Source organism: Tamandua tetradactyla, chromosome 13 (genome assembly GCF_023851605.1).
Source record: "Tamandua tetradactyla isolate mTamTet1 chromosome 13, mTamTet1.pri, whole genome shotgun sequence".
NCBI classification, from domain to species: Eukaryota; Metazoa; Chordata; class Mammalia; order Pilosa; family Myrmecophagidae; genus Tamandua; species Tamandua tetradactyla.
Genome location: NC_135339.1, coordinates 44,415,217 through 44,441,988, shown reverse-complemented (window position 1 = coordinate 44,441,988; position 26,772 = coordinate 44,415,217). Strand labels below are relative to the sequence as shown.

Genomic DNA, 26,772 nt, shown 5'->3' with positions numbered 1-26,772 from the left:
GCTGTGCCTTTGTTTTCAAAAGAAACCAGGGAAGGTTGAACCCATGGGGCTGGGCTACTGAAGTTTCCCAGGGAGTGAAAATTGGAGAGAAGCTTTAAAGGAGAGGTGAAACTTTGAGAGAGAAATTGGAAAGGGAGTCAAGGCAAGTGGTCTAGTTGCTAGTGGTTTTGACTCGCAGAACACAGGAAATTGCTTCCAGAAGTTAGAGAGGGATCTAGCATACCACCAAGGTCAGGGTGGTGAGAAATTTCTGAAAATATACTCCTAGTGGCAAACCTCTCATGCTGTGGGAAGCAAGACATCAAAAGGAAGCAAACTCAAGTTAACTATGGACTGGGCAAGGTGATTAGTAGATGGCTTGATCTGAGGCCAGAGCTTGGACCCTTTCTTTCTTGGTCAACAGCCCGCAGGTTAGTGCCTGCCACTAATGGAGAAGGATGGGACAGCCCAGATACGGGGGTGGAAAGCAAGTGGCAGATGGGCAGAAACAGGAAATGTGGGGCAAGAGGCCACTCCTATAGACACCTGCATCTTTGTTCACTCGCATTTTTCAAGACAGGAGGCACAAGGGAGCTGGCAGTGTGTATCCATTTGCTCTCATGGGCACAGGAAGTATCCTCAAGCCTTCCAGGGATAGCACCAGAGGCCTAGGCACCACTGACCGGGCTCAATGGGGCCCCCTCTGCATGTTGTTGAACCTCCCTTTGTTAAATGTAATATTCAAACAATACCGCAGGAATTTTTACTTACTCATCTTCCCCGTCTGGTGTCATCTGTCTCTACATCCCCTGTGCCCATTACAGGTTGCAGGAAAGAGCACATGTTTGGGAAATCTGCATTGTTGAACAAGACAAATTATCTTCTTTTTCTTTCCCCAAACCCAGATGAAGACAATGTCCCTGTTTCTCTCTCTCCCTTTCCTTCTCCTGAGTGTGGTGACAGCATCCTGTTCAGAAACAGAAATCTGTGAAAATGTCCCAAAGACCTGCCCTGTGGTTGCCTGCGGTTCCCCAGGCAACAACGGCCTCCCAGGCAGAGATGGGCGTGATGGCACCAAAGGAGAAAAGGGAGAACCAGGTACAGGGGGCTGCACTGTCTTTGTGATTATTTACCTTCCAGACAAAATGGTCAGGAGATTTGAGGGGAGTAATATCCTATTTAAGCAGATCATGTTCTCACTATTACTTGTTATAATTCTGAACGTATGTATGGCACTGGCCATGTGGCATCCCAGGCCTTCACACAAGTGTTGGAGACTTATCATTGTCCTCACTGCCCAAAGGAAGGTGTCCTCAGAGCGGGCCATCCCAGGAGGATATTTCTTCTCTTGGTCACCTCTATCATGATGGAAGCAGTCATTTAGAAAGTTTGGCGCAGGAAACAATGTATCCTTTCTCTTGGGAAGGGATTGGACATCAAGTGTATGGAGTAAAAACAAGAGCACGGATGCTGAGTCTCATTTCCTTTGTCCTCCAACAGGCCAAGGGCTCAGAGGCTTGCAGGGCCCTCCTGGAAAAGTGGGGCCTTCAGGAATCCCAGGGCCTCTAGGGTTATCAGGAGCAAAGGGCCAAAAAGGAGACCCTGGAGTCAGTCCAGGTAAGGAGCTCTGAACTCATCCCAGCAAGGTCTGGGCTGAGGGCACCCAGGGTTCTGGGACCTTGAGTACTGGGAATAGGTCACCCTGAGCCTCATTGGATGAGCACTTCCTGCTGCCTCACTGAAAGATGTTGCACTTTCCTTCCTGACCTAGCACTCTCAGCCTTCTCAAGATTGTTTAAAGGCAAAATGGATTCTTACTAATGACTGAGTATAGCCTTACAAATCCTACATGACTACTGTCTTACCAGGCCCCCTGCAGGAGATGGGCCCTGGCTCTCCTTCAGTGGAAACAGTCCAGTGCAAGGTTCTGATCCAAGAATGAGTAGAAGGCTATCTTGGTGTAAGACTTAAGTCTATCTTCACAATAACAGTAATACTTGTTATGTACTTTTATTGTGCTTGTTATATACTTGTATGATATACTTATTATGTACTATTGTTATGTACATACTTGATATGTTAATTATCATTTAGTGCATAACAAGCCAAAGCTTAGTGACTGACAATAACCACAATTCTGTGGGCCAGCAATTTGTGCTGGACATAGCCAAGTGGTTTTTTTGCTGGTCTCAGTTGGACTCACTCATGTGTCTGTGGTCAGCTAGTGGCCAATGGCCTGACTCACAGGTCTGACCGCTGTTTGGTTGTCCAACATCTGGAGTGATGATGGTATTCTAGTTTGCTGGCTGCCAGAATGCAATATACCAGAAACACCATGGCTTTTAAAAATGGGAATTTAATAAGTTGCAAGTTTAAAGTTCTAAGGCTGAGAAAATGTCCCAATTAAAGCAAGTCTATAGAAATGTCCAATCTAAGGCATCCAGGGAAAGATACCTTGGTTCAAGAAGGCCAATGAAGTTCAGGGTTTCTCTCTCAAGTGAGAAGGTACGTGGCAAACACAGTCACGGTTTCTCCCTCAGCTGGAAGGGCACATGGCAAGCACAGCATCATCTGTTAGCTTTCTCTCCTGACTGCCTGTTTCATGAAGCTCCCCATGAAGAAGGAGGCATCTTCTTTCTTCACCTCCAAAGCACTAGCTGATGGACTCTCTGCTTCATGCTGCTGCAGCATTCTCTGCTCTCTCTGAATCTCCCATTCTCCAAAATGTTTCCTCTTTAATAGGACTTCAGAAACTTATCAAGACCCACCTAAATGGGTGGAGACATGTCATCACCTAATCCAGTTTAACAATCACTCTTGATTAAATCACATATCCAGGGAGATGATCTGATTACAGTTACAAGCATACAGTATTGAATAGGGATTATTCTGCCTTTATGAAATGGAATTGGGACTAAAACATGGCTTTTCTAGGGTACATGCATTATTTCAAACCAGCACAGATGCTAATTGGACCGTGGGTCCCATATCATTCAGCAGGCTAGCCCAGGATTGTTCACATGGTGGTGAGTACAAGGGTCCCAAGGATACAAGGAACAGAAGCTGCAAAGCCTCCTGAAGTCTCAGAACACTTAGTGTCCTTTCTGCCACATTCTGTTGGTCAGAACAAGTCACAAAGTCAGTCCAGACTCAAGAAGTGGGGAAGTACACTTGATTTCTTAATGAGATGAGTTGCAGCACGTTGAGCCCATTTTCGCTACCTACTATACACGGCTTGTCTCACGCCTGCCTCCCCAACCTCCTTTGGTAACAGGCAACTAACAAAAATCTTGCACTACCTGTTAAACAGAACAAACTCAGGGAAAAACAAAAACAGAACCCAAGCAGAACAAAAATAAAACCTCCCCAAAGACAAAAGTCTACAACATTTTTAGTCAATATTCATCAGGCTATAATAATTCTCCAAGAGATTTATGTTCCACCTTGATAGAGTAATTCACCTGAAAGAAAATGGTACTGTCATGCTAAGTACTCAGGGAGCGTGTGTGCATGCATGGTCAGGTGGGTGAGAATTGTGCACAAAGTGTCTTTAACTACATTCAAAAGATTATGATGTTTTGGGCTGGGTGGAATGAAAGATAGTTTTCTTTTCTTTTTTTTTTTTTTTTTTGGCCTCTCTACTTTTCATTTTCCTTCAATAAGCAAGTATTGATGTTAAAAAAGCTAATTTTTTTTAGTTTGGAAGGGATTCTCACCCCCTGAGAGTCAGAGTCCTGGGACCCCTTTTCTACAATGCTCCTTCACTCTGTTTTAATATTCTAGATAGTGTCCTGGCTGCTTCAGAAATAGAATCTTTGCGATCAGAAGTGGAGCGCATCAAAAACTGTAAGTTTTCTTTTTGACTCTTTAGTAAGTTTTCAGTTTGGAAAAGATGACAGGCAACAAATATTTTTGAATGTATATACTTTTCTAGTATTTGGTTTGGGATTTTTCACATTTGATCTCATGAAATCCTCACAACAACCCTTTTAGTGGAAATGGAGGAAATGAGAGATTAATTAAACGTCTCTAATGCAGAGAACTAACAAGAGCCAAGGGCAGAGCTTTATGCACTGATGTCAGTTTGAGTCCAAAGGCCTGATCCTGTCCTCCTGGTCTCAGCCACTGAAAAAGGGGCCGATGCCCCTTCATTATGCTGGTGTCCAGACCTGTCTGTGGGGCCTACCTAACCTTTTCCTTCCGTACCTTCCTGGCCAAGCCGGAGGCAAATATTCTAAGATATTTTACTTGAATCTCAAGTTAATATTGGAGAAGAATTCAGCCTTCTAGAATTTTGATCCTAGAGGTCAAGGACCTGTGTGCCTGTCTCACTTTCCAGAGTAGGAGTTGCCAAATATTGCATAGTATATATTTATAAAAAAAAAAGATTTACTGTTTATTTGAAATTCCAATTTGACTGTATGACTGTATTTTACCTAGAACCCTATTTTAGAGGCCTCTTCCCAGGGAAGTACCTTGGACTGGGCTTAAAGACTGCCAATATCCCCACTTCTTCACATTGCAGGGGTGACTTTCTCCTTGGGCAGAAAGGTTGGGAAGAAGCTTTTTTTGTCCTTTGGTGAAAAGATGACCTTTGACAGAGTAAAGGCTCTGTGCGCCCGATTCCAGGCCTCTGTGGCCACCCCCAAGAATGCAGCAGAGAACGCAGCCATCCACAGTGTGGCCAAGGAAGAGGCCTTCCTCGGCATAACAGATGAGGCAAAGGAAGGCGAGTTTGTAGATCTGATGGGAATAAGGCAGACCTATCAAAACTGGAATAGAGGTGAACCCAACAACGCTAACTCTGGGGAACAGTGTGTTGTAATGCTGAAGGATGGCAAATGGAATGACATCACCTGCTCCGACTCCTTCATAGCCGTCTGCGAGTTCCCTGCCTGAGGGCGCATGGCCCTCAGGACTTCCTTGTCCCTCTGCTATCCCCGGTTGTCCCAGAGTCATCTTTGGAAGATAAATCTGTACCGATTTCCCCATGCCCAGTGTTGAGTCCTTCCTTTGTGAGGATGGGGAATCAGAGAAAATGAAGAGAATGACTTAACCTGTGGTGCATGGAAGTAAGAAGTGAGAAGAGGCCAACAGCAGTACAATGAGAGTTTCTAGCTCAACCACAATCACTAATAATAATACTAACAACACAACAGCAATAACCAATCATTGTTATGATTAGTAGTAATAGCAGGAGTAGTGATACTAAAATATGTTTTAATATTTAGTATAAACCAGACCCTTTTAAGTGCCTTACACTAAAACATCAATTAATTAGGTTATAACTCTTTTTGCGAGTAGTGTTAATTTGTTGAGATGTAAAAATAAAATGGTTTGTTTTTCTGATTACTCCAAATACCTGTGCTCTGTTGAGTCTTCCTTTCTCTTTGAGTAGAGAGATCCCCTAATAACATCCCAGCCTAATTCCATAGCTCTTCAGCCAGTCTCAAGTACTAAGAGGCTGTATTTTGTAGCTTCTCCCTAAACTGCATTTTACTTTTAATGAGCTATTAAACTACATAAAGAGCATAAATCTCAAGTAAACAGATAAATGAATTCTTACATAGGCACACACCCATGTAACCACCTTCCAGATCAAGATAAAGAACATTTCCAGCATCCTAGAAGTCCTGTCATGACCCTCCTAGTTGATATTGCCAAAGTTAATTACTATTATGACCTCCATTACTAAACATTAACTTTGCCTGTATATATACTTCATATAAATAGAATCACCCTGTATGCACTCTTGTACATCTTGCTTCTTTCACTCACAATTAAGTCTTTGAGATTCAACCATGTTGTTATGTATAGCTGTAGTTTCTTCATTTTGATTGGCATGTAAAATTCCATAGTATGAATATACCACAGTTTAGCCATTACACTACTGATAGACATTTAGGCTACTTTCTATTTGGGGCAATTAAGAAAAAAAAAATCTCATGAAACTCTCTTTTTTTTTGGCAGACATAGGCACTAATTTCTCTTTTATATTCTGGTTATAAATCCTTTTTTGTTATATGTATCATAAATATTTTTCCAGTTTGTGACTTTCTCCAAGTTTGACTTCTCAGAAACAGACATTTTTAATTTTAACAAAGTCACATTTATCAATATTCTTTCATGATTACTGTCTTTCGTATTCTGCTTAAGAAGAAATTTTTGCCTATTCAAAAGATATTCTCCTATGCTTGCTTCTAGTAGATTTGTTTACTCTTTTACCTACCCCTAGTAGATGTTCACTTGCCATAGCACTATTTGTTTGAAATACCATCTTTTCCCCCATTGAGTTGGAGTGGTGCCTTTTTGCAAATTAGATGACTGTATATGTGTAGGTCTGTTTCTGGACTTTCCATTGGGTTCCATTGGTCATTTTACCATTCCTGTACCAAATACTACCCAATCTTAGTTACTGCAGATTTGTAATAGAAGCTGATATCTGGTCCTTCTGCTTTGTTCTACTAAAGATTTCCTTGACTTTTCTTGGTCATTTTCATGTCCTTCATTTTCTTTTTAAAAAAGAAAAAGCTCATAGTTTCTACAAAAATCTGCTGAGGTTTCAGTTGGGACTGTATTGACCCCATAGGTAAATTTAAGTAGAATGGACAACTTAATGTAGTCTCCAGTCATGGTGTATTTCTCCATTTAACTATGATTTTAAAAATTTCTCTCAGCAAAGTTTTGAAGTTTTTAGTTTAGAGGCTTTGCATATCTTGTTAGATTTATTATTAAGCATTTCTTTGTTTTTGGTGATTCTGTAAATACTGTATTACTTTATTTTCTACTTGTTTGTTATATATAGAAATTTAACTAGTTTTTGTATATAACCTTATTATTCAGCAACCTTAACTTTTCTGTGTCTTGATCATTCCTCTATAACCAGGAGAAAATAATCATTCCTATTTCATGAGAATTCTTGAAATAGTTGAATAACATGATACTTTTAAATATTCAGTAGAACTAGCCATAAAGTAATCACTAAGTATCTATTAACTACTACATTTTAGGTCTAAAGCCACTCAGCCATGCTGCAATGGTTTGAAGCTGCATGTACCCCAGAAAAACATGTTCTTTAACTTAATCCCTTTCTGAGGTATGAACCCATTATATGTAGGACATTTTTTTTTTTTTTTTTTTTTTTTTACATGGGCAGGCACCGGGAATCGAACCCAGGTCCTCGGGCTTGGCAGGCAAGCATTCTTACCTGCTGAGCCACCGTGGCCCACCCTGTAGGACATTTTTGAGGTTACTTTAATTAAGGTTCAGCACAACTCAATTAGGATGGGCCTTAAGCCTGTTACTGAAGTCCTTTATAAGTAGAATGAAATTCAGAGAAAGAGAAAGCCATAAAGGGAGCAGCCAGAAGCTAAATATCAACAGGATCTGGAAGAGAAGGGAGAGACCAGGAGATACTGCCATGTGACAAGCTAGGGACCAAGGATTGCTGGCAGTCAGTCCCAGAATGCCACAGTTGCCAAGGAAAAAGCATCACCTTATGATAGCTTGATTAGGAATTTTTTCCTAACATCAAAACCATGAGCAAATAAATTCCCATTGTTTAAGCTGAACCATTGCATGAAATTTGCTTGAGTTGCCAATAAAACTAAGATATATGCCTTTGGGTAAGCCACCATGCGTCTTTCTTTAGTGTGGATGGTTCATTGCATGCTTTTACGAGAATCAGGTTCAGGAAAGAAACATAAAGAAACCAAGTTAGCAAGTCTTCTTATATTGATGACAGCACAATGACTTCTGGGTTTGGAGGAGTTTGAATGGAGAATAACTTAAAGAACTTTAGAAGGTATCTGTTCTAGTTTGCTAGCTGCTGAAATGCAATATACCAGAAACAAAATGACTTTTAAAAAGGGGAATTTAATAAGTTGCTAATTTATAGTTCTAAGGCCAAGAAAATGTCCCAATTAAAGTAAGTCTATAGAAATGTACAATCTAAGGCATCCAGGGAAAGATACCTTGGTTCAAGAAGGTTGATGAAGTTCAGGGTTTTTTTCTCATGTGGAAGGGCACATGGCGAAAACAGTCAGCATTTTTCTCTCATCTGGAAGGACACATGGTGAACACGGCATCATCTGCTAGCTTCTTCTCCTGGCTTCCTGTTTCATGAAGCTCCCCAGAAGGCATTTTCCTTCTTCATTTCCAAAGATCACTGGCTAGTGGACTCTGCTTTTCTTGGCTGTGTTGTTCTGCTCTGCTCTCTCCGAATCTCTCATTCTCCAAAATGTTTCCTCTTTTATAGGACTCCAGTAAACCAATCAAGACCCACCCAAATGGGTAGAGACACATCTCCCCTAATCCAGTTTAACAACCACTCTTGATTAGGTTGCATCTCCAGGGAGATGATCTAATTTACAGCATTGAATATGGATTATTCTGCCTCTATGAAATGGAATTTTGATTAAAACATGGTTTTTCTAGGATACATACATCATTTCAAACCAGCACAGTATCTATTAGACATAAGGGAAGTTTGAGAGTGGATGGGATTTGATGAAATAAGTTAGGATGAAACATTGGTATTATCAGTTGGAAATGGACCTTGTACTATCATGATATCGCACATTCTTGGATCACAGAGCCCTCTACAGGATGAGACCTCTCACATAGATTATTCATCACCATCCCCAAATACACACATACTCACAAAGAACCTTGACTCTGATACCCCAAAACTTACAAAGTCTTACCTGAATCATAGCAGATGCTCATAAATGCTGAATTGGAAGTCTTTATGTTTATTTCCCCAAATTTCAAATAGATTCATTTTAGAGAGAGTAAGGAAGTTAAACCTTCCTTATTTATAAACCTTATTTATCCATTGAACTCTTGATGGATGATTGGGTTATTTCCAGTGGTTGGCTACTATGAATAAAACAGCTGTTACTATTTTTGAAATGTATTTTTGTATTGTATAAATTAATTTCTCTTGAGTATATCTCTAGGAGTGGAACTGCGAGGTCTTAGGGTGTTCACATGTTTATTTTTAATGTATATATTTCTAAACAGTTCCCCCAAATTTTATGTCCATTTAAATTTGCAGCAGTATTGTATGAAAGTGTTCTCATTGTTCTGTATCTACATAAATTCTTGGCATTGCCAATCCTTTAACTTATAACCATTCTGGTGATGTACTGGTATTTCCTTCTGATTTAATTTACATTTTCGTAATGAGTAATGGTATGAGAACCTTGTCATAGGCTTATTGTTCATATGAATATCATCTTTCATGAAGTACTGGTTTGATGCATCTGCCTATTTCATAATTGGTTTTCCTTTTCTTTCTTGATTTGAAGGAGTTTTAAAAATATGTGTACTGAATAACAGCCCTCTATTGAATATATGTAATGTAAATATCTCATTCATTCTGTAACTTGCTTTTTCAACTTCTTAACAGTGTCTTGATGAGCAATTTAAAAATTTTTAATAAAGTTCAATTTAAAATATTGTTTGTGATTAATTCTTTTCTATAATGTTGAAGAAATCTTTGTTTTTTGCAAAGACATGATATTTTCCTATTTTCTTCCAGAAATTTTATTTTAAGTCTATAAGTCTATAATCTATTTTGAATTTCTTTATATGGTCTGAGGTAGGAGCTAAGGGTTATTATTTTTCCCATATGAATATTCACTCAACTCAGCACTATTCATTGAAGCAACCATTTTCACTCACCAACATACAAGACTGCCTTTGTCATAAACAAAGTTACTGTGCATATGTGGACTTGTTTCTGGAGTCTCTTTTCTGTTCTTTTAGTCTATCCTTCCACTAATACCACATTGCCTTAATTGCTGTAGGTGTATAGTAAATCTTAATATGTGGTAGCATAAATCCTCTAACTTTGTTCTTCTTCAGAAGTGTTTAGGTCCTTTGTATTTCAATATAAACTTTATAATTTGCTGGATAATTTTCATTAAAAGTTCTGTTGTAAATCAATTGGTGGCTATGGACATTCCTCAAGATGTCCACATCTTAATCCCCATAATCTGTGACTATGTTGCCTTACATGATAAAAGGGACTTTGCAGATGTGATTTGTGATTTAAGTTAAGGATTTTTAAGATGGGGAAATTATCCTGGATTATTCTGCTGGGCCTAATGTCATCACAAGAGTCCTCAGAAGGAGTCAAGGAGGTCAAGGTCAGTATTAGGATATATGACAACAGAAGCAAAAGGATGGCATGATGCAAGGAAGGGGTCACAAGCCAAGGAATGCAGGCAGCGTGTAGATGCTGAAAAAAGCAAAGAAACAGATTTATCCCAAAAGCTTGCAGAAGAAACGCATCTCGGCCAACAACTCGATTTTAGACTTCTGACCTCCATAACTGGCAGACAATAAATTTCTGTTTTTAAGCCACTAAGAGTATGATAATTTGTTGCAGCAAAAAATAGGAAACTAAAGTAAAGGAGAATTTCATCTTAATAATATTGAATCTTCCAATTATGAACATGTATCTTTATTTAGGTAGTCTTCAATGATCTCTTAGCAATGTTTTATAGTTTTCAGTGTAGCAGGCTTAAATATTGAGTATGTGTAATTTTAGGCATTTAATTATTTTTTATGCTATTAGAAATGTGTGTACTTTTAGATTTTCTAATTTTGATGCTTATTTATGAAGCTCTTACTCGGTAATATTTTTAGGTTAAACAATAAATTTTTAGATATTTTTGGATCTTCTATATATAATTCTGTTATATATGAATAGAGGCAGATCTGCTTCTTTTTTTTTTTAAATCTTTAGACTAGTTATTCATTTATTTGGTTTTATTTTACTAGCCATGATATCCAATGGTGTTTGAAAAGGATACTGAGTGTACATATTTTTGCCTTTTTCCCAAATCAGGGAGAAATGTTTAATATTTCATCATTAAATATATTATAGGCTTATCAGAATAGAAAGTTTTTATTCTATTCCAAGTTTACTGAGTTTTTATAATGAAGAGGTTTTAAAAATTATCAAGTGCTTTTTCTTTATCTAATAAAAAGATCACATGGTTTTGGCATCAAGCATCAGAATATGAGGTGTGAAGTGTTCTAACTTCCTCTATTCTCTTAGATAATTTGTGTAAAATGACCCCTTTATGTTAGATAAATACACCCCTAAGTGCATCTTGGCATATATTTTTCCTAGGAAGATTTCTTTTTAAATATTTTTATTGGCAAATCTCTACATACATACTGTCCATATATGGTATACAATCAATGGCTTAAATATCATCACACAGTTCTATATTCATTATCATGATCATTTTTAGAAGATTTGCATCACTCTAGAAAAAGAAAGAAAAAGAAAACAGATCATACATCCATATACCCTACCCCTCCCTGTCATTGACCATAGTATTTCAGTCTAGTGTTTTAACCCAATTTATTTTACCCCTTATCCCTTCTATTATTTATTTTATTTATTATCCGTATGTTTTACTTATCTGTACATACCTTGGATAAAAGGAGCATTAGACACAAGGTTTTCACAGTTACACAGTCATACTGTAAAAGTTATATCATTATACAATCATTGTCAAGAATCAAGGCTACTGGAACACAGCTCAACAGTTTTAGGTACTTCTCTCCAGCCACTCCAATAAACCGTAAACTAAAAAGGGATATCTATATAATTCATAAGAATAACCCCTAGGATGACCTCTTAACTATGTTTGAAATCTCTTAGCCACTGAAATTTCATTTTGTCTCATTTTTCTCTTCCCCCTTTTGGTTAAGAAGGTGTTCTCAAACTCATGATGCCAGGTCCCAGCAAATGAGTTAATTCATTAATGTTAGTTCATATTCATGAGATCATAAAGTATTTGTCACTTTATTTCTGGCTAATTTCACTCAGCATAATGTCCTCAGTATTCATCCACATTGTTACATGCTTCATGACTTTATTCTGTTTTACAGCTGCGTAATATTCCAGCATATGCATATACCACAAGTTTTGTAGCCACTCATCTGTTGATGACATTTGGGCTGTTTCCATTTCTTGGCAACCATCAGTAATGCTGCTATAAACATTGATGTGAAAGTGTCCATTTGTGTCCTTGCCTTCAGTTCCTCTGAATATATATTTAGTAGTGGGATTGCGGGATTATATGGCAATTCTATACTTACCTTCCTAAGGAACCAACAAACTGCCTTCCAGAGTAGTTGTACCATTTTACATTCCCACCAACAATGGATAAATGTGCTTTTTTCTCCACCTTTTCTCCAGCACATTTTGATAATGGCCTTTCTGCTGGGTGTCAGATGATAGTTCATTGTGGTTTGGTTTGCATTTCCCTAATAGCCAGTGAAGTTGAGCATCTGTTCATGTGCCTTTTAGCTATTTGTATTTCCTCTTCTGAGAAGCATCTGTTTATGTCTTTTGCACATTTTCTAATCGGGTTGTTTGTCTTTTTGTTGTTGAGTTGAATCTCTTTATATATTCTGGATTCTAAACCCTTATCTTATGTGTGGTTTCAAAATATTGTTTTGCATTGCATAGGCTGCCTTTTTACTTTCCTGAAAAAAGTTATTTGATGCACAAAAGTATTTAATTTTGAGGAGTCCCCATTTATCTATTTCTTTCTTCAATGCCTGTGCTTTTGGAGTAAGGTCTAGGAAACCACCTCCTATTAAAAGATTTGTAATATATTTCCCTACATTTTCTTCTAAAAGTTTTATGGTCTTAGCTCTAATGTCTAGGTCTTTCATCTATTTTGAGTTAAATTTTTGTATAGGGTGTGAGATGTGGATCCTCTTTCATTCTTTTGCATATGGATATCTAGTTCTCCAAACACTGTTTATTGAAGAGGCTCCTGTCTCAGGTGGGTTGGCTTGACCACCTTATCAAAGATCAATTGTTCATAGATGAGAAGGTCTATTTCTGAACACTCAATTTGGTTCATTTGGTAAGTATATCTATCTTTATACCAGTACTATAGCTCCATAATATGCTTTAAAATCAGGTAGTGTGAAATCTCCCACTTTATTTTTCTTTCTCAAGATATTTTTAGCTATTCAGGGTATGCTGTCCTTCCAAATAAATTTGGTTATTGCTTTTTCTATTTCTGCAAAGTAAGTTGTTGGGATTTTCATTGGTATTGCATTGAATCTACAAATCAATTTGGGTAGAATTTGCATCTTAATTATATTTAGTCTTCCAATCCATGAGCATAGTATGCCCTTCTATTTATTTAGGTCTTCCATGATTTTTTTTTTCAGTTTTCAAAGCACTCTTCAACAAGTAGTTACAGGACAGATCACAGAGTTTTTCAAGGGCTACCATACCATCATCTCAGATTTTTCCTTCTAGCTGCTCCAGAATTATAGGAGGCTAGAAGGAATTTTTTTTAATCACTAAATTGACTTTTTTTTTCTCTTTTGCGAAAATATGTACAAAAAAGCTATAAATTTCAAAACATAGCACAACAATTAGTTGCAGAACAGATTTCAGAGTTTGGTATGGGTTACAATTCCATGATTTTAGGTTTTTACTTCTAGGTGCTCTAAGGTAGTGGAGACTAAAAGAAATATCAATTTACTGATTCAGCAATCATATTCATTTGTTAAACTGTACCTTCTCTCTATAACCACCATCACCTTCGATCTTTCTATCCCACTTTTTAGGGGTATTTGGGGTACGGCCGTTCTAGCTTTTTTATGTTGGAAGGAGCTATCAATAATATGGGGTAGGGAGATAGAACTAGGTGATGTTTTGGGGAGGCTGGGCCCTCTAGGCTTCAGGACTTATCTGGTTGAGGGACCTATCTGGAGTTTCTTGGTTTCTGGAGAGTTACTCTAGTGCATGGAACCTTTGCAGAATGTTATATATTGCCCTAGATGTTCTTCAGGATTGGCTGGAATGGTTTTTGTTGGGGGTTGCCAAGTTCTGAAAGGTAGCAATGTGTAACTGAAGCTTGCATAAGAGTGACCTCCAGAGTAGCCTCTCAACCCTATTTGAACTCTCTCTGCCACTGAGACCCTATTTGTTACACTTCTTTCCCCCTTTTGATTGGATGGAATTGTTGATCCCACAGTTCCAGGGCTGGACTCATTCCTGGGAGTCATCTCTCATGATGCCAGGAAGGCTTTCACCCCTGGATGTCATGTCCCATGTAGAGGGGAGGGCAATGATTTTACTTTCAGAGTTGAGCTTAGAGAGAGTGAGGCCACATCTGAGCCACTAAAGAGGTCCTCCAGCAGTAACTCTTAGGCACACTTATAGGTACGCTAAGCTTCTCTGCTGCCTAAATAAGCTTCACAAGAGTAAGCCTCAAGATCAGGGGCTTGACCTATCGATTTGGGTGTCCCTAATGTTTGACACAGTATCAGGGGATTCCCTGATGGTAAAGTTTAATAGTTCCATATTTTCTCCCATTTCTCAAGGAACTTTGCCAATACTTTTTTGATTATCTGCTTAATATATTCTAGGATGTATCCAGGCATTACATTAAGCTGTACAGGATTAAAGACTCTCACTTTTATTCTGTGCTCCCTGTGTTTAAATTGTTTAAATGATGTTTCCAGACAGGTTGTGTTAGATTATGTGCTACTAAAAACTTAGGTTCCTAGGTTATGTTTTGCAATGTTAAATGTATTACATATATTGAAATAATATGTTTTCTTCAGTTGATAAGCGTATCATTAGATCAGGATATTAATATGGTTGTTCATTCTTCCATATTCTTACTAGGCTTTTCTTTTGCCCTTTTAATCAGTTACTGCAAGATGTATATTAAAATATTTAACTATAATTGTGGATTTATCTATTTCTCACTTTAGCTCTGTCAGCTTTTGTTCTATATAAATTGAAGCCAATTTATGATGTGCATACACACTTTATCTCTGATACTATTCTCAGCCTTTGCCCAGATTTGGCAATGTCCCCAAAGAAACAAACAGCCCACAATAATCAGCTTACCTTGGAAGTACTCCCCACAATCTAGAATTCAGTTCACCTGGTTTTCAGTTCTTCTACAGTCCTCTAATATAATTAAAATATGATTTGTGTACATTTTCTGATTTTTTAAAAATTATTACAGTGGAAGCATTGTCCTCCTATAAACTACTGTGTTCTACCCGCAAGTGAAATCATCCCATTATTTATTTAACTCCTTAATTCAGTTTAAAAAATGTGAAGATTAAATTTGAGAGGAACTCTAGAAACTATCCTTTTTTTCCCACTGCCTCTTTCTTTGCTTTGTTTATAGGAGATATGGCAATTTAGACTATATAAAAAATAATATATTTGGATTGCTTGTTTAGCTACAACACGTAAATAGCCAGGTAGTCATCACTCTCATCCTGACATAGGGAAAAAAGCTGAACAGATTGAAAATCAATGACTTTTCTTAGATTTATTCAGAGAATTGAAGTCATAGGGCACGCTGCCACCCTGAAATCTGGACAGAGGGGAATACAGGGAATCACAGCTGAAATCAATTTACCAAGAGCATCGGCAGCAGTAACTAGCAGGCAGACTAAATGAGTAATTGACAATTTTCTGGAGGCCGAGTGTGGACAAACTTGAGAGTGAAAGACTCCCAGAGGGTCTAGTCTGAAGGGCACTCCTATTTTTGTGGATTTTACCTCTAGGGGCCATAGGAGGTTTTCGCAGTAAAGATGGGAGGAAAATCCGCTCATACAGAGGGAAAAGTAACGTTTTCTAAATATTCCCAGAGGAAAAGTAACAACTTTGAAATACACCGGAAGTATTCTCTAGTCAAAGGCCTTCCCCCAAGATAAACAACTTTACCAGAGCCTTGTCTGACCTGGGGAAAGGGTGATTAAAAACTACAGCCCTTTCTAGGCTTCTAGTCAGGGTCCTAGGTACTTTGACTACAATCTGAATTTAAACATATATGGGAAAAATCTTCCATTTAGTGGCTATTTTTTATCAGAGTTCTTATAATTTCAGGGAGAAATTAGCTTCAAATACTGCTTCTTCTTCCACTGAATGACTTCTGAAACACTCCAATATTTGTGAAATATTATCACATTAGCATTGTGGCTCCTGAGATACCAGGTTTTGCCGTGAACCTTCATTTCCCTTACTTGTCCTTCAATCATGGGTAAAATTGCCTAATTCAGTTTTCTCTTTTTAATGCAAAATGAAGAATGGGGTCCTCCCATGAGCAACTCCCATATTGCAGCATGGGGTATGGACAAATAATAGTCCAGTGCATGTATATACCACATTTTGCCTATCATCTGTGATGGGCACTTTGGGTTGCTTCCAGCTTTTAAGTATTGTGCTGCTATAAAACGTGGGGTTGCAAGTATCTGTTCGTGACCCCTGTTTTCCCTCTCTTTAGGAGATACCTGAAAATGGGATTGCTGGGTCAAAATGGTAATTCTATAATTAGCTTTTTTTTTTTTTTGCATGGGGGGCAGGCACCTGGAAATGAACCTGGGTCTCTGGCAGGCAGGAACTCTGCCTGCTGAGTCCCCGTGGTCCACCCTGTAATTAGCTTTTAAAGGAACTGCTAATCATTTTTTGTTGTTGAATGTAGATGTTCTTTATATATCTGGATATTAAACCCTTATCTGATATATGGTTTAACAGTATTTTCTCCCAAAAATAATATCTTGATAATTTCCTTCAATGAATAGAAGTATTTAATTTTGATGAAATAAATCAAATTTATCTATTATTTGTTTGTTGCTTGTATCTTTGTTGTCATATCTAAGAATCCATTGCTGAGTTCCAAGTCAAAAAGTTTTGCCCCTATCTTCTAAGGATTTTATAGTTTTAGTTCTTATATTTAGGGCCTTGATCTACTTTGGTATAAAGTAGGACTGTAACTTTTCCTTTTGCATGTGGACAGCCAGTGTTCAAATTTTCACATTTTATACCACATAAGACAGAGAGCTCTACTAAAAAGTAGAAATCCAAAGTTATTGATGATAACTACAGTCCTACATCTGCTACAGCATTTAACTTATTTCTTATCTGTTTTTAGTGGCACAGTATCAGAATACTGAGTCATGTTTAAGTATTTGCAAATGATTGATGGTGCAACACGCATTCTGGGAATCTTAGTTCAACTATACTTTGCAACTCACACGAGTGCAAACAGCCACACTTGGCACTGGATTCATTTAGAAGGATGGAAGGACAGAAAACGAAACACAGGCAGCTATCAGGACAACACCAAATGTTTTTCTACAGCGAGAGGGGGCTTGGCAGCAGTACACACTGCAGTCCCGGGGCTTTTCTGCCACCTAATGATAGTTCAAGTGTAAAGAGTTAGGCTTACACAGGTAGGTGCAATCATGGCTTAGAAGTGCAATTCTAGCTTAGAGGCCTAAATCCCTAATACAGACCTATATATCTTGGAACGACAGCTCTAGAGGCAAATTTTCCAGATCTCCAAAAGGGACATGTGACTTACAAGAATCACTGAACTTTGGGAAGTTTGGTTCCCAAAGCTTTGGCTTACAAACTGCTAGTTTTCATTGACTCTGTCCTCCCAGGCCAGGGACAATTCACAATCAGAGGTCATCTTTGCCACACGCAATGTTATTCAGTAACCCTGCTGGCATGCCACATCTATCAGGTTTCTGGTAAACAGAGCTAGAAAGTTATCCCAGGATCAAATTCCAAAAAATTTAGGAGAAAGGTCTTTTATTAGTTCTTTATTCACACAGTATCATTCTGAAAACTCTTGCCTTCTCACTGTTCCACAGAAAGTAAGGACCCCAAACTTAAAATAAAAACTATATATGACATGATATGAACATGCCTCTAGATGTTATAGTTTTCCCTGCCTAATAGGATCATTGCAAGGACAGTCACTGATGGGCAGAGTAAACTTGCCATTTAAGTGAGTTCAGCATAAATAAATCAGCATAGAACTGCCGATGAGGAGTGGGACCCACAAGAAAGCATTTGAAAAGTGAGCAGTGCAGTTGAAGGACTGTTTAGGCAATGCCATGCTTCTTTGCATAAGGAATTCGGAGATGGTAATTGTGTCCCCAGTTCTACACAAAGACATGTTAACCTAGAAACCCAAGCACTTATATTGATGGTCTCTCAGTGGTTAAAATTTGGTTCACGCCAAATTTACACATCAGGGTTGTTTTTACTGATTTTTAGAACTACAAAAATATTTTTGGAAAATAAATTCCAACAATAAAGGGCAAAATAAAGGTGCTTCTCTTTGTTCCTGAAATGCCATGGACCGATATGAGTCCAATTGCTAGGGAGAGGAGAAGAGTTCAGGTAGGGGCTACCTGGAGGTTCTTTCTACCTAGGGTTTGATGAGAGTCCTTGGGCAGGATCCCTGGCTTGCTTACTGCCTGGTAGGCTTTCCTCTTTGAACAATCTCTGTTATCCCTGCCTGGCCCTAACAGGGGGGTCTGTGAACTCATGCCCCAGGGAAAGGATCCTCAGAATTAGGAGGTCAGCAAATCATTTCAACTTCTGGTCTGAGATCCCTGATAATTCCAGCAGTTTCTTCTACAGGAACAGAGGCTCTGATGCACGTGTTGGAGAAAGGTAAGGTCTCCTGCTTTTGTCTTCTAAGACTGGCCTAGAAACAGACAGATGTGGATAAAGAGGTTGCAGTAGAATGGACAATATGAGATGGAAGGAGGGTCTGGCTCATGGTGACTCCCAGCGTTGTGCATATACCTGCCAATTCAGGGCCCAGAGGCCAAATTTATTTAATATGATACAAAGTGAGGAGAGAAAAAAATTAGGAACACTTGTTAAGTAAAAGTGAGGAGAGTGACAGAATGCAAAAAAGGAGACTAAGCCAGGAGCAGTAAGCTGACCAATGTTCTCATAACCACAGGGTGGAGGGCACATCTATGGGAGGAACTAGAGGAAACAGGCCTTTAGTGGGTTCCTGGTGTCTGCTGCCCTCTGATGCTCATTTTCAGAACAAACTCCACGACAATAGGGTGGATTCTCTTCTCAATAGGAGGGTGTAGAATGTTAGGGAAGCAAGACACTCTTGGGCCATGGTTGAGCCACATCTAGGCCCGTATGCTTACCCTTTGCCTTGAGCTCTACAGCATCTCTGTTAAGACTTCACTTTCAGCAGGCTCTCCTTGAAGCTAAGGGGCTTTGAGGTAGAAATTGTCACTCTTATCCTCACCCTCATAACTTGGGTTTCTGATAGGAAATATGGATTTTGATCATCCCCAAATAGCCCCTACATGTCCACAGGAAATGCAGCAAAGCATAGCTTCTCAGTAATCCTCATGGTTCTCATGACTACGTCCCAGTTCCTAGGACTGCTGGCTAAGCATATACCCACCTCTTGCTGGTCACAAGGAGGTAGACAAAGAAGGACCATTAAAGGAAGAAAAAATATCAGAAGGGATAATGGACATGAAAAAGTTCTAAACAAGAAGATAACATGAACATTGCCTGCAGGGATTAGGGAGTTTCTGAACAATCACCATCCAGGAGATGCTTCCTACCAGAATCTGATGTGAGGATGTGCTCTCTAAAGGTGGATGGTGAGACACAGGTACATACAAGCTATGTGGTGCGGTGATGCCAGAGCCAGTTTAGTCCTGGGCCCCCAGGCCTGTGTCCCCACCACCACACTTTGCGTCCCTCACTTGCTGGACTGATAGTTTCAGTTTTCAAGCCCTTATGACACTTTTTTCTGAGACTGCCTGAAGACTCATCCCCTTCCTTTTACCCACAGAGGCCCGACTCAGGGAAAAACGACTATCTATTTGTGAGAATGTGTTAGGTACTGGGCACTAGTGAGACTCTTTGCTCCTATTTGTATCTTCTCAGGATCATTGGAATCTAGTTCCTAATATTAGAGCTATGTGCAGAAGGCAGACCTGAGACTCAGTGGTGTTTCAGCTGGCCTGCAATTTCTGAAACCCCATTAAAAACCCGGACGGGGTTGACAGCAAGATTCTATGGCATGGCTCCTCTGAATTCTCTGACAGATGCTTTGCCCAGAGTGATTGTGGCTTTGGACCAGGGTCCGGATGAGCAAAGCCTGGCCCATTGTTATGTAGTTTGGGGCCCGCCTATATCTCAGATATAAGACTCTTTACTTCAATACCCAAGCCTTGGACCTTGCACCCATCACCAACCTCCCATGCATACTTGACTTCCTGACAGTGCAACTGGTGATCTGAGGTAGTCCATACCCCCATTCTACCAGACACCCGAGGGTTTGGTGCAAAATGCACCAAGAACATCAACTTGTGAACCTAAAGACAGCATCCTGTAGAGGGATTGGTATTGGGATAGAACTATCATTCAAGGTGAATAGTTTGAAGATCACAGTGGCCCAGGTCTTCTGGTGAGATACAGCAGAGGTGAAGAGTTCTTCCTCTTTAAAGTATGCATTGCTTAACTACTTATATCCATGCAAAAGACAGATAGATATTGGCAAATGATAGTGGATATTATCAGCTCAATCAGATGGTTACTCCATTTAACTGCCAGTCCAGATGTGTTTTCCTTGCTAAAGAAAATCAGCACATTCCCTGGCACCTGGTATGCAGTCATTGATCTGTTAAATGCATTATTCTCTACTGTGTAAGGACCAATGTGGCTATTTGCTTTCAGCTTACAGAAACGGAAAGACTTCATTGTTCTGTCTCGGGGATATTGACACTCTACAATCTGGTTTCTCTTTCCTCTGCAGAGATAGTGATCATCATTCCATTTCCCAAGACACCATGCTGGTCCGCTGTGATATCGGTGATGATATGCTGATTTGAACCAGATAAGCAGGAAGGAGCAATAATTCTGGACACCTTGGTAAGATGCATATGGGTGGGAAATAGAAAAAGTGAATGAGAAAAAGAGTCCCTAAAAATTCAGAGTCTGCACTTCATTAAATTTTCTAGGGTGTTCAGGTGTCTGGAGGACAAGAGGTGTGTGAAGGACAAGAGGTTGCATCTGCTCCCACCTAGCAATGAGAAAAGGGTGCCAAGCCCAATAGGCCTTTAAATTTTGTAGTCAACATTTACTTCATTTGGGCCTGTACTGTGGCCCATTTTGTGAGTGCCCCTAAAGGCTACCAATTTTGACTGAGACCCAGAACAACAGAAGGCTTTGCAGCTGGTCTGAACCAGAAACAAATTCATTCTGCTACTTGTGTCATTTAACTCAACAGTTGATGGTGTCTGAAGGGTCTGTGACAGATAAAGATTCTCTATAGAGCTTTAAGCAGGTAAATCACAGAACTGAACTTTAGAGTCTTGACACACAGCTATGTCATTCTCTGCAGATAACTATCTTCCTTTGAGGACCAGTACTTGACTTGTCCTTGGGCCCTAACAGACTGAATGCCTGACCATGGGCCACTAAGTTACACACCGTCTGAACCATCCATCATGAATTGACTGTTGTCTGAAACATCAAAACATAAAGTTGGGTGTACATAGCAGCATTCCATCATCAAGCAGATGTGGTGTACACAAAATTGGGCTCAAGTAGGTCCTGAAGGTTCAGGTGATTACATGAACAAGATTCCCATGACCTCTGCTCTTACCACATTGCCTCTTCTCTCCCAGCCTTCATCTGTGTCCTCATGGGGGATTCCATGTAACTAGTTCACTGAAGAAGAGAATATTGTCAGCAGTTTATAGATGGTTCTGCATGATATGCTGAAACTACCCGAAGGTGGACAACTGCAGCCTTTCCACCCCATTGAAGGTTGATTCTGTGGGATAGCAGTCTTCCCAGTGAGAAGAGCTTTGAAGCATTTTTCTTGGAAGGAGAGAGATCCAGAGTTATGGATCTACATTGATGGGAGCTCCATTAACCTGGAAGCTGGCCACACTGGGGTCCTCATACCAGTGAACAAGCAGTCAAAGAAGTATCTATTGTACTCATTGATCTTCACTTTCAAGGGGAAATTGAGTTGCTACTACACATAGGGGCAAGGAGTAGAATGTATGCAGTGCAGGAGGTCCACTGGGGTGCCTCAGTATTCCCACAGCCTGTGATAAATGTTAGAAGAAAATGACAATATCTCAGTGCAAGCAGGACTGTTAATGGCATAGACCATTCAGGAATGAAGGTCTGGGGTACCCTATCAGGTAAGGAAACATGAAGAGCTGAGGTGTTTGTGGTGATCAAAGGGACTATGGGATGGATAGTGGAAGAAGAAGTTAGAAATACTAGCTATAACTCTGTGACCAGTCATAGAAATGAGTACTGTATAAATTATGAGTCTTTCTTCTTTAATTTGATATAAATGTGTTTGTATATATAATACCAATTCTTTTTCTTTATTTTCCCCCTTCCATTCTTTTAATATAGAACATAAAATATATTAATAGTGGTTAAGCTTATATTTCAAGGTATTAAAGGAGGAATTCAACTTACCTAGAAATGGAATAAACATTCCCCAAAGAGACATAAAGTGACATATCCTGTTTTGGAGAGAGGTTTACAGGGTTTGTCACTGTACAAGTGATAGTTCCATAATATTAGATGGAAGCAAGAATTTGCTATTGAAAGTTAAATATGGTTCAAAGAAGTGAGTATGATGCCAATTTGACAAGGTGTGGACAGTGCTTGTTTTGTACTGTGTCAGCTTACCTAAGCTGGAGCTCCATGGTTTCATAAGGCCAAAAAGTACATTTATGCAAGAATTGTAGGTCACAGTTTATATAGAGGGAGAGCCAGATGCAGATGTACTAGTAGTAGGTTCTAGCTTGTTCTTACTCTCCTCTCTTTGACCTTTAGCCCTTTTTCCTCTCTGACTATCCTTCTGACCTACAAGTTCATCAGAAGTAGAAGCAATAGCCTTCTAAAACCTTTACCTGCTCCCCTTTGTGGTCCCATTTTTGCAGCTGCATGTGCTTGGTTCCCTGTAAATTCTGACTTTTCCCGGGACAACACTATTTCCGGAGGGGTGAGTTATTTTTCTCGATGCTCTACCTCACCAGTCTGGGCCTTAGTTCCCCACCTCCTCCTATCATTGTGTATTTTTAAATGCCGTGTTATTGCACCATAAACTCAGTGAAGGTAGGCATAGTCTCTCTGATCACAGCTATAGCTCCATTGCCTGGTACCTAAAAAACATTCAATAAATGTTTGCTGAATTATTAAATGGTCTACTATATATGTGCTTGGCCCATAGCGGCACAGAATACTTGAATATGACACACGAATGAAAGTACATGAGCAATTTGTACTTAGAAATTTTATGAGGGAAAATTATCTAGCTTAGAAATTTTATAAGGAAAAATTATTATTATATTTTAAGATTCAGGGCAGCATTTGAGTAGTCTCCTGGGTCTCCAAACCCTTGCCTGTCTCTGGGAAGTGTGAAATTACCTTGAGCTCTATAGTTAGGGCACTTCAGTGGTCTGAAAATGTTTGACTCACGCCTCACTGCTCACTGATACCTTCATCATAATCTTCTCTGCCTTTCATTTCTTCAGTATGCTACAGTTAGCAAAATTTTCTTTCCCCAGTAAGGACTTCTTGCAATATACTAATTATTTTATTCATCTCTAAGGTTTTGATTCTTATCCAAGAGAAGAACTATTTTCCTTCTTTTTTTTTTTTTTGGCTAAGGGTATCTTTTTATTGTCTTTTTCCCTTTTTTAAAATTATACATCTGAACCTTCCAAAGATTATATTATGTCGCAAGTTTTTTAAAAAAATCGTTATGGATTTAGAAGGCATGAAAGACAAATTCTGATATGACTTTTATAATTCTATAAGGACTAGATTTTCATGACTTTTACATATTGACTAATATTCCACCTATTATAAGTCATTTTTAGCAGATCATTATAGTTTTTAATAAGCTATTCTATTGTTTACTCCTTTGCCCAGTGTCATTTCATGAAGTGCTTTTATTTGTAATTTGTTTATGTTCTTCAATACATATTATATTCTGTTGACTGTTGCCTTCCAGTACTTTTAATTTTGCTTTCCTCATTTTCCCCTCTCTGCAATATTTCTCTGCTCATCTCCATCAATTTTAAATTTCATTTTGGTTTCACAGTCTACTCAGTCTCCCCTTAGCATATCTTTCATGGTTTCTAAGTATTCTAACATGCAGTACAGTCATCTTTGTATTTCTTAAACTTTTAAAAATATAATGCATAAACAGCAAAAAAGAAATTTCTTCAATTCAGAATGTTAACTCTCAACAATGCCTGTAGTTCCTTTAAATGAATTTTACATTTCATTAAAGTGACATATGTAGTTGTTCAAACAGTAAAAATGTTTTATGTCATATAATGCAAAACAACACCTTGTCCCAATTTTCTCCACCACTGATTCTCACTCCATGAAGGCTTTTACTCCACTTTTATTTCTTTTAACTATTTCTTCTTTCATTTACATTCACATTTCCATAACATCTCTCTAACACCATTTCTTAGTTTTTCATTTTAGTTCTTAATCTATTCATTTCCTGCTATCAAGACTAAGGAGATGGTTCTTTTCCAACCTAGCACATCTCTTCCCCATCATCCTAATCTAGTAACACATTTTTATGACATCAATTTCAGTGTTTATTTTGATTGAGTAAGAAATTCTCAGAGCTGAGCTGAGCATATATTAGTATTACATCTCTTTTCTTTTAGACCTTTGGGTTTTCCCATGACTGTATATTATCTTGATTTTTGTTTTCTTAATTTTCTATGTACTTGTCACAAATTCATTCTACCAAATTCTGACAGAAGTCTAAATCATCATTTGATATGTTCAAATGAAATTATTCAGTTTCTTTTGCTTTTTTCCCCTGGAATTGAGGGACACATAATGACTTCTCTGGGTCTGAGGCACCTTTGCCTTTGTTGACTCCTTCCTGTATAAAAACATAAAAATCACATTTCACAACTCCTTTTGTGTAGAGATGAGTACAATCCAGGCTGGATTCATTATTATATACTCATTGTCATATTCATTTTTACTTCTGTTTTTAAAAGAAATTAAAATGAAAACATTTTCCTAAATTCCTGAAAATATCTTCCTAAGCCATCTGTACCCGACGGGTAAGTTGGCCCTGCTGGGGCATCCACCTCCTTGGACCCTCCTTTCTCTTGTCCCTATCTGGACTGTTCATTCTCTAGACCTGCAGATCTCCCTTTTCCTTCATCCTGGCAATTCCAGTTGTTACTCTCATGCATTGAATCCTCTGTTTTTACTATTTCAAGTCCTCTTTTTTTCTTTACTCCCTTATTTTGATGGAGTGTATCTCTCAGAAGATTCCTCACATAGGGTATCTGGAAAGTCAATTTGAAGCCCTGAATGTCAGATAAACACCTTTTTATACGTAATCTTTGATAGTTTTCTTCATAATCTGCCTGAATGTAGAATTATAGGTCCTAAATCATTTACTTCTTGATTTTTTTTTCAATTTAATAAAGTTTTATTTTTCAAAATGTTGGACCTATCCATGCATCTTCACCCGCAGCTGGGGCATCTCCGCCCTCGGTGTTTCTGGTGTACATTACTTGACCGCTGTGCTTTGAAACCAGCTGGGTAAGTCCTTTACTAGGCAGCTCCTGAAGAGCTGTCCTGGCCAGGGAACCTTGAATCTTAAGTCTCTCAGAGACGGCAGCTGAAGTTATACATAAGCTTGTAGTTGGGAACTTGCCTACAGAGTTTGTCATAAGCAGCTTTGTCAAACAAGGCTAGGTTATTGAGCTTGTCCAGAACTTTGCCTTTGGACCACTTCTTCTTTTGGCTTTGCCCCCAGAGTTGTTCACTGAGTCTTTCTTTCTTGGCTGTCGTCTGGCATCTTTCTGCTTGTGGTCCTTGGGTGGCATTGCGGAGTTCAGAGAGCAAAGAGCCCTGCAGCCTTGCTAAGGTCCTCTTGAATTTTGTTTAATTATGTAAATTACACATGCTCATTGTAAAGAAGTCAAAACATAGAAATAGAAATAGAAAGAAGAAAGAAAAAAAAGTAAAGGCATCCTGAAAGCTGCCTCCTAAATTAACCATCGATATTCTGGAAGCCTTGTGGGGAAAAGGGGCCGGAGGTTCTCATTGTTTGGTATGCTATAGATTTTCAATTGTTTCTTTGTTTTTAATACAGCCTTACACCTTTAAGACCAGAACTTCTCTGAATCCACATCTCCAGAGAGAAAACCCATCTTCTGTCAGTGGGGAGGAGATATGGGCTTCTACTCATTCTATTTTCAGACTTTCAGTTAATCCTTCTATTTTTCATCCCACCTGTTCAGCTGGAGGGTACGCGATGCCTCCAGTTCAGAGCATTTGAGGGATCTGCAGCATGAATCAGCCTGCTTTTAATGAACTGTAATACCTCTGCCATGGCTGCCTTAGGTTTTGGCTTTCTCATGTTTGCTAAAATGTGCTACTCATATGTATTCACTTTCGCTTCCAAAATTTTCTTGATATGGTCTCTTGCCTTTATTTGTCCTTATGACTTGACCTTTTAAATTACTCCCCTTGCTCCCATATTAGTGAATTATAGGAGAGAGCGCAGATAAATGTCCATGCTCATTTTTTGACCATTAATAGGAAGAATCTCAGAAAATTATTTTACACATTTTAATGTGCCTTTTAGCTTTAATCTAATGTTCTAGAAATTTTACAACAAAGTAACTGTGTATGTGTGTGTGGGTTGAACATAAAGCATCCACACTAGACTTAAATGCTTAGCTGAGACTTACTTTAACATTAACACTGTATCTTATTCAATTTTGTGCTTCCCACAATACTTGGCAAAATCTAAAAGAAAGAAGGCATCTTGAAAACAACAGATGTCTTGAAGAAAACAAATGCCTGCTAGATTAAAATGAGGGGAATAAAGGAGATGATTGACCACTATGAAAACCTGATTAATTTTCCCCAAGGATGCCAGAAAT

General features: G+C 38.7%; 1 protein-coding gene and 1 pseudogene across 3 annotated transcripts in view; one reads left to right on the top strand and one right to left on the bottom strand.

The window, feature by feature from the left end:
- The window catches only part of MBL2 (mannose binding lectin 2), a 33,523-nt gene extending 28,185 nt beyond the window's left edge, over positions 1 to 5,338 (top strand). For all 3 annotated transcript variants that reach the window (XM_077125291.1, XM_077125293.1, XM_077125290.1), the window contains exons 2-5: positions 885 to 1,077; positions 1,480 to 1,596; positions 3,763 to 3,825; positions 4,505 to 5,338. In XM_077125291.1, the coding sequence (XP_076981406.1) occupies positions 885 to 1,077; positions 1,480 to 1,596; positions 3,763 to 3,825; positions 4,505 to 4,878 (747 nt within the window). In that variant the 3' untranslated portion in view covers positions 4,879 to 5,338. The remainder of the gene's footprint in view (positions 1 to 884; positions 1,078 to 1,479; positions 1,597 to 3,762; positions 3,826 to 4,504) is intronic.
- A 19,976-nt stretch (positions 5,339 to 25,314) lies between these two features.
- LOC143653383 (small ribosomal subunit protein eS25 pseudogene) lies at positions 25,315 to 25,707 on the bottom strand (annotated as a pseudogene).
- Positions 25,708 to 26,772: the final 1,065 nt, after the last annotated feature.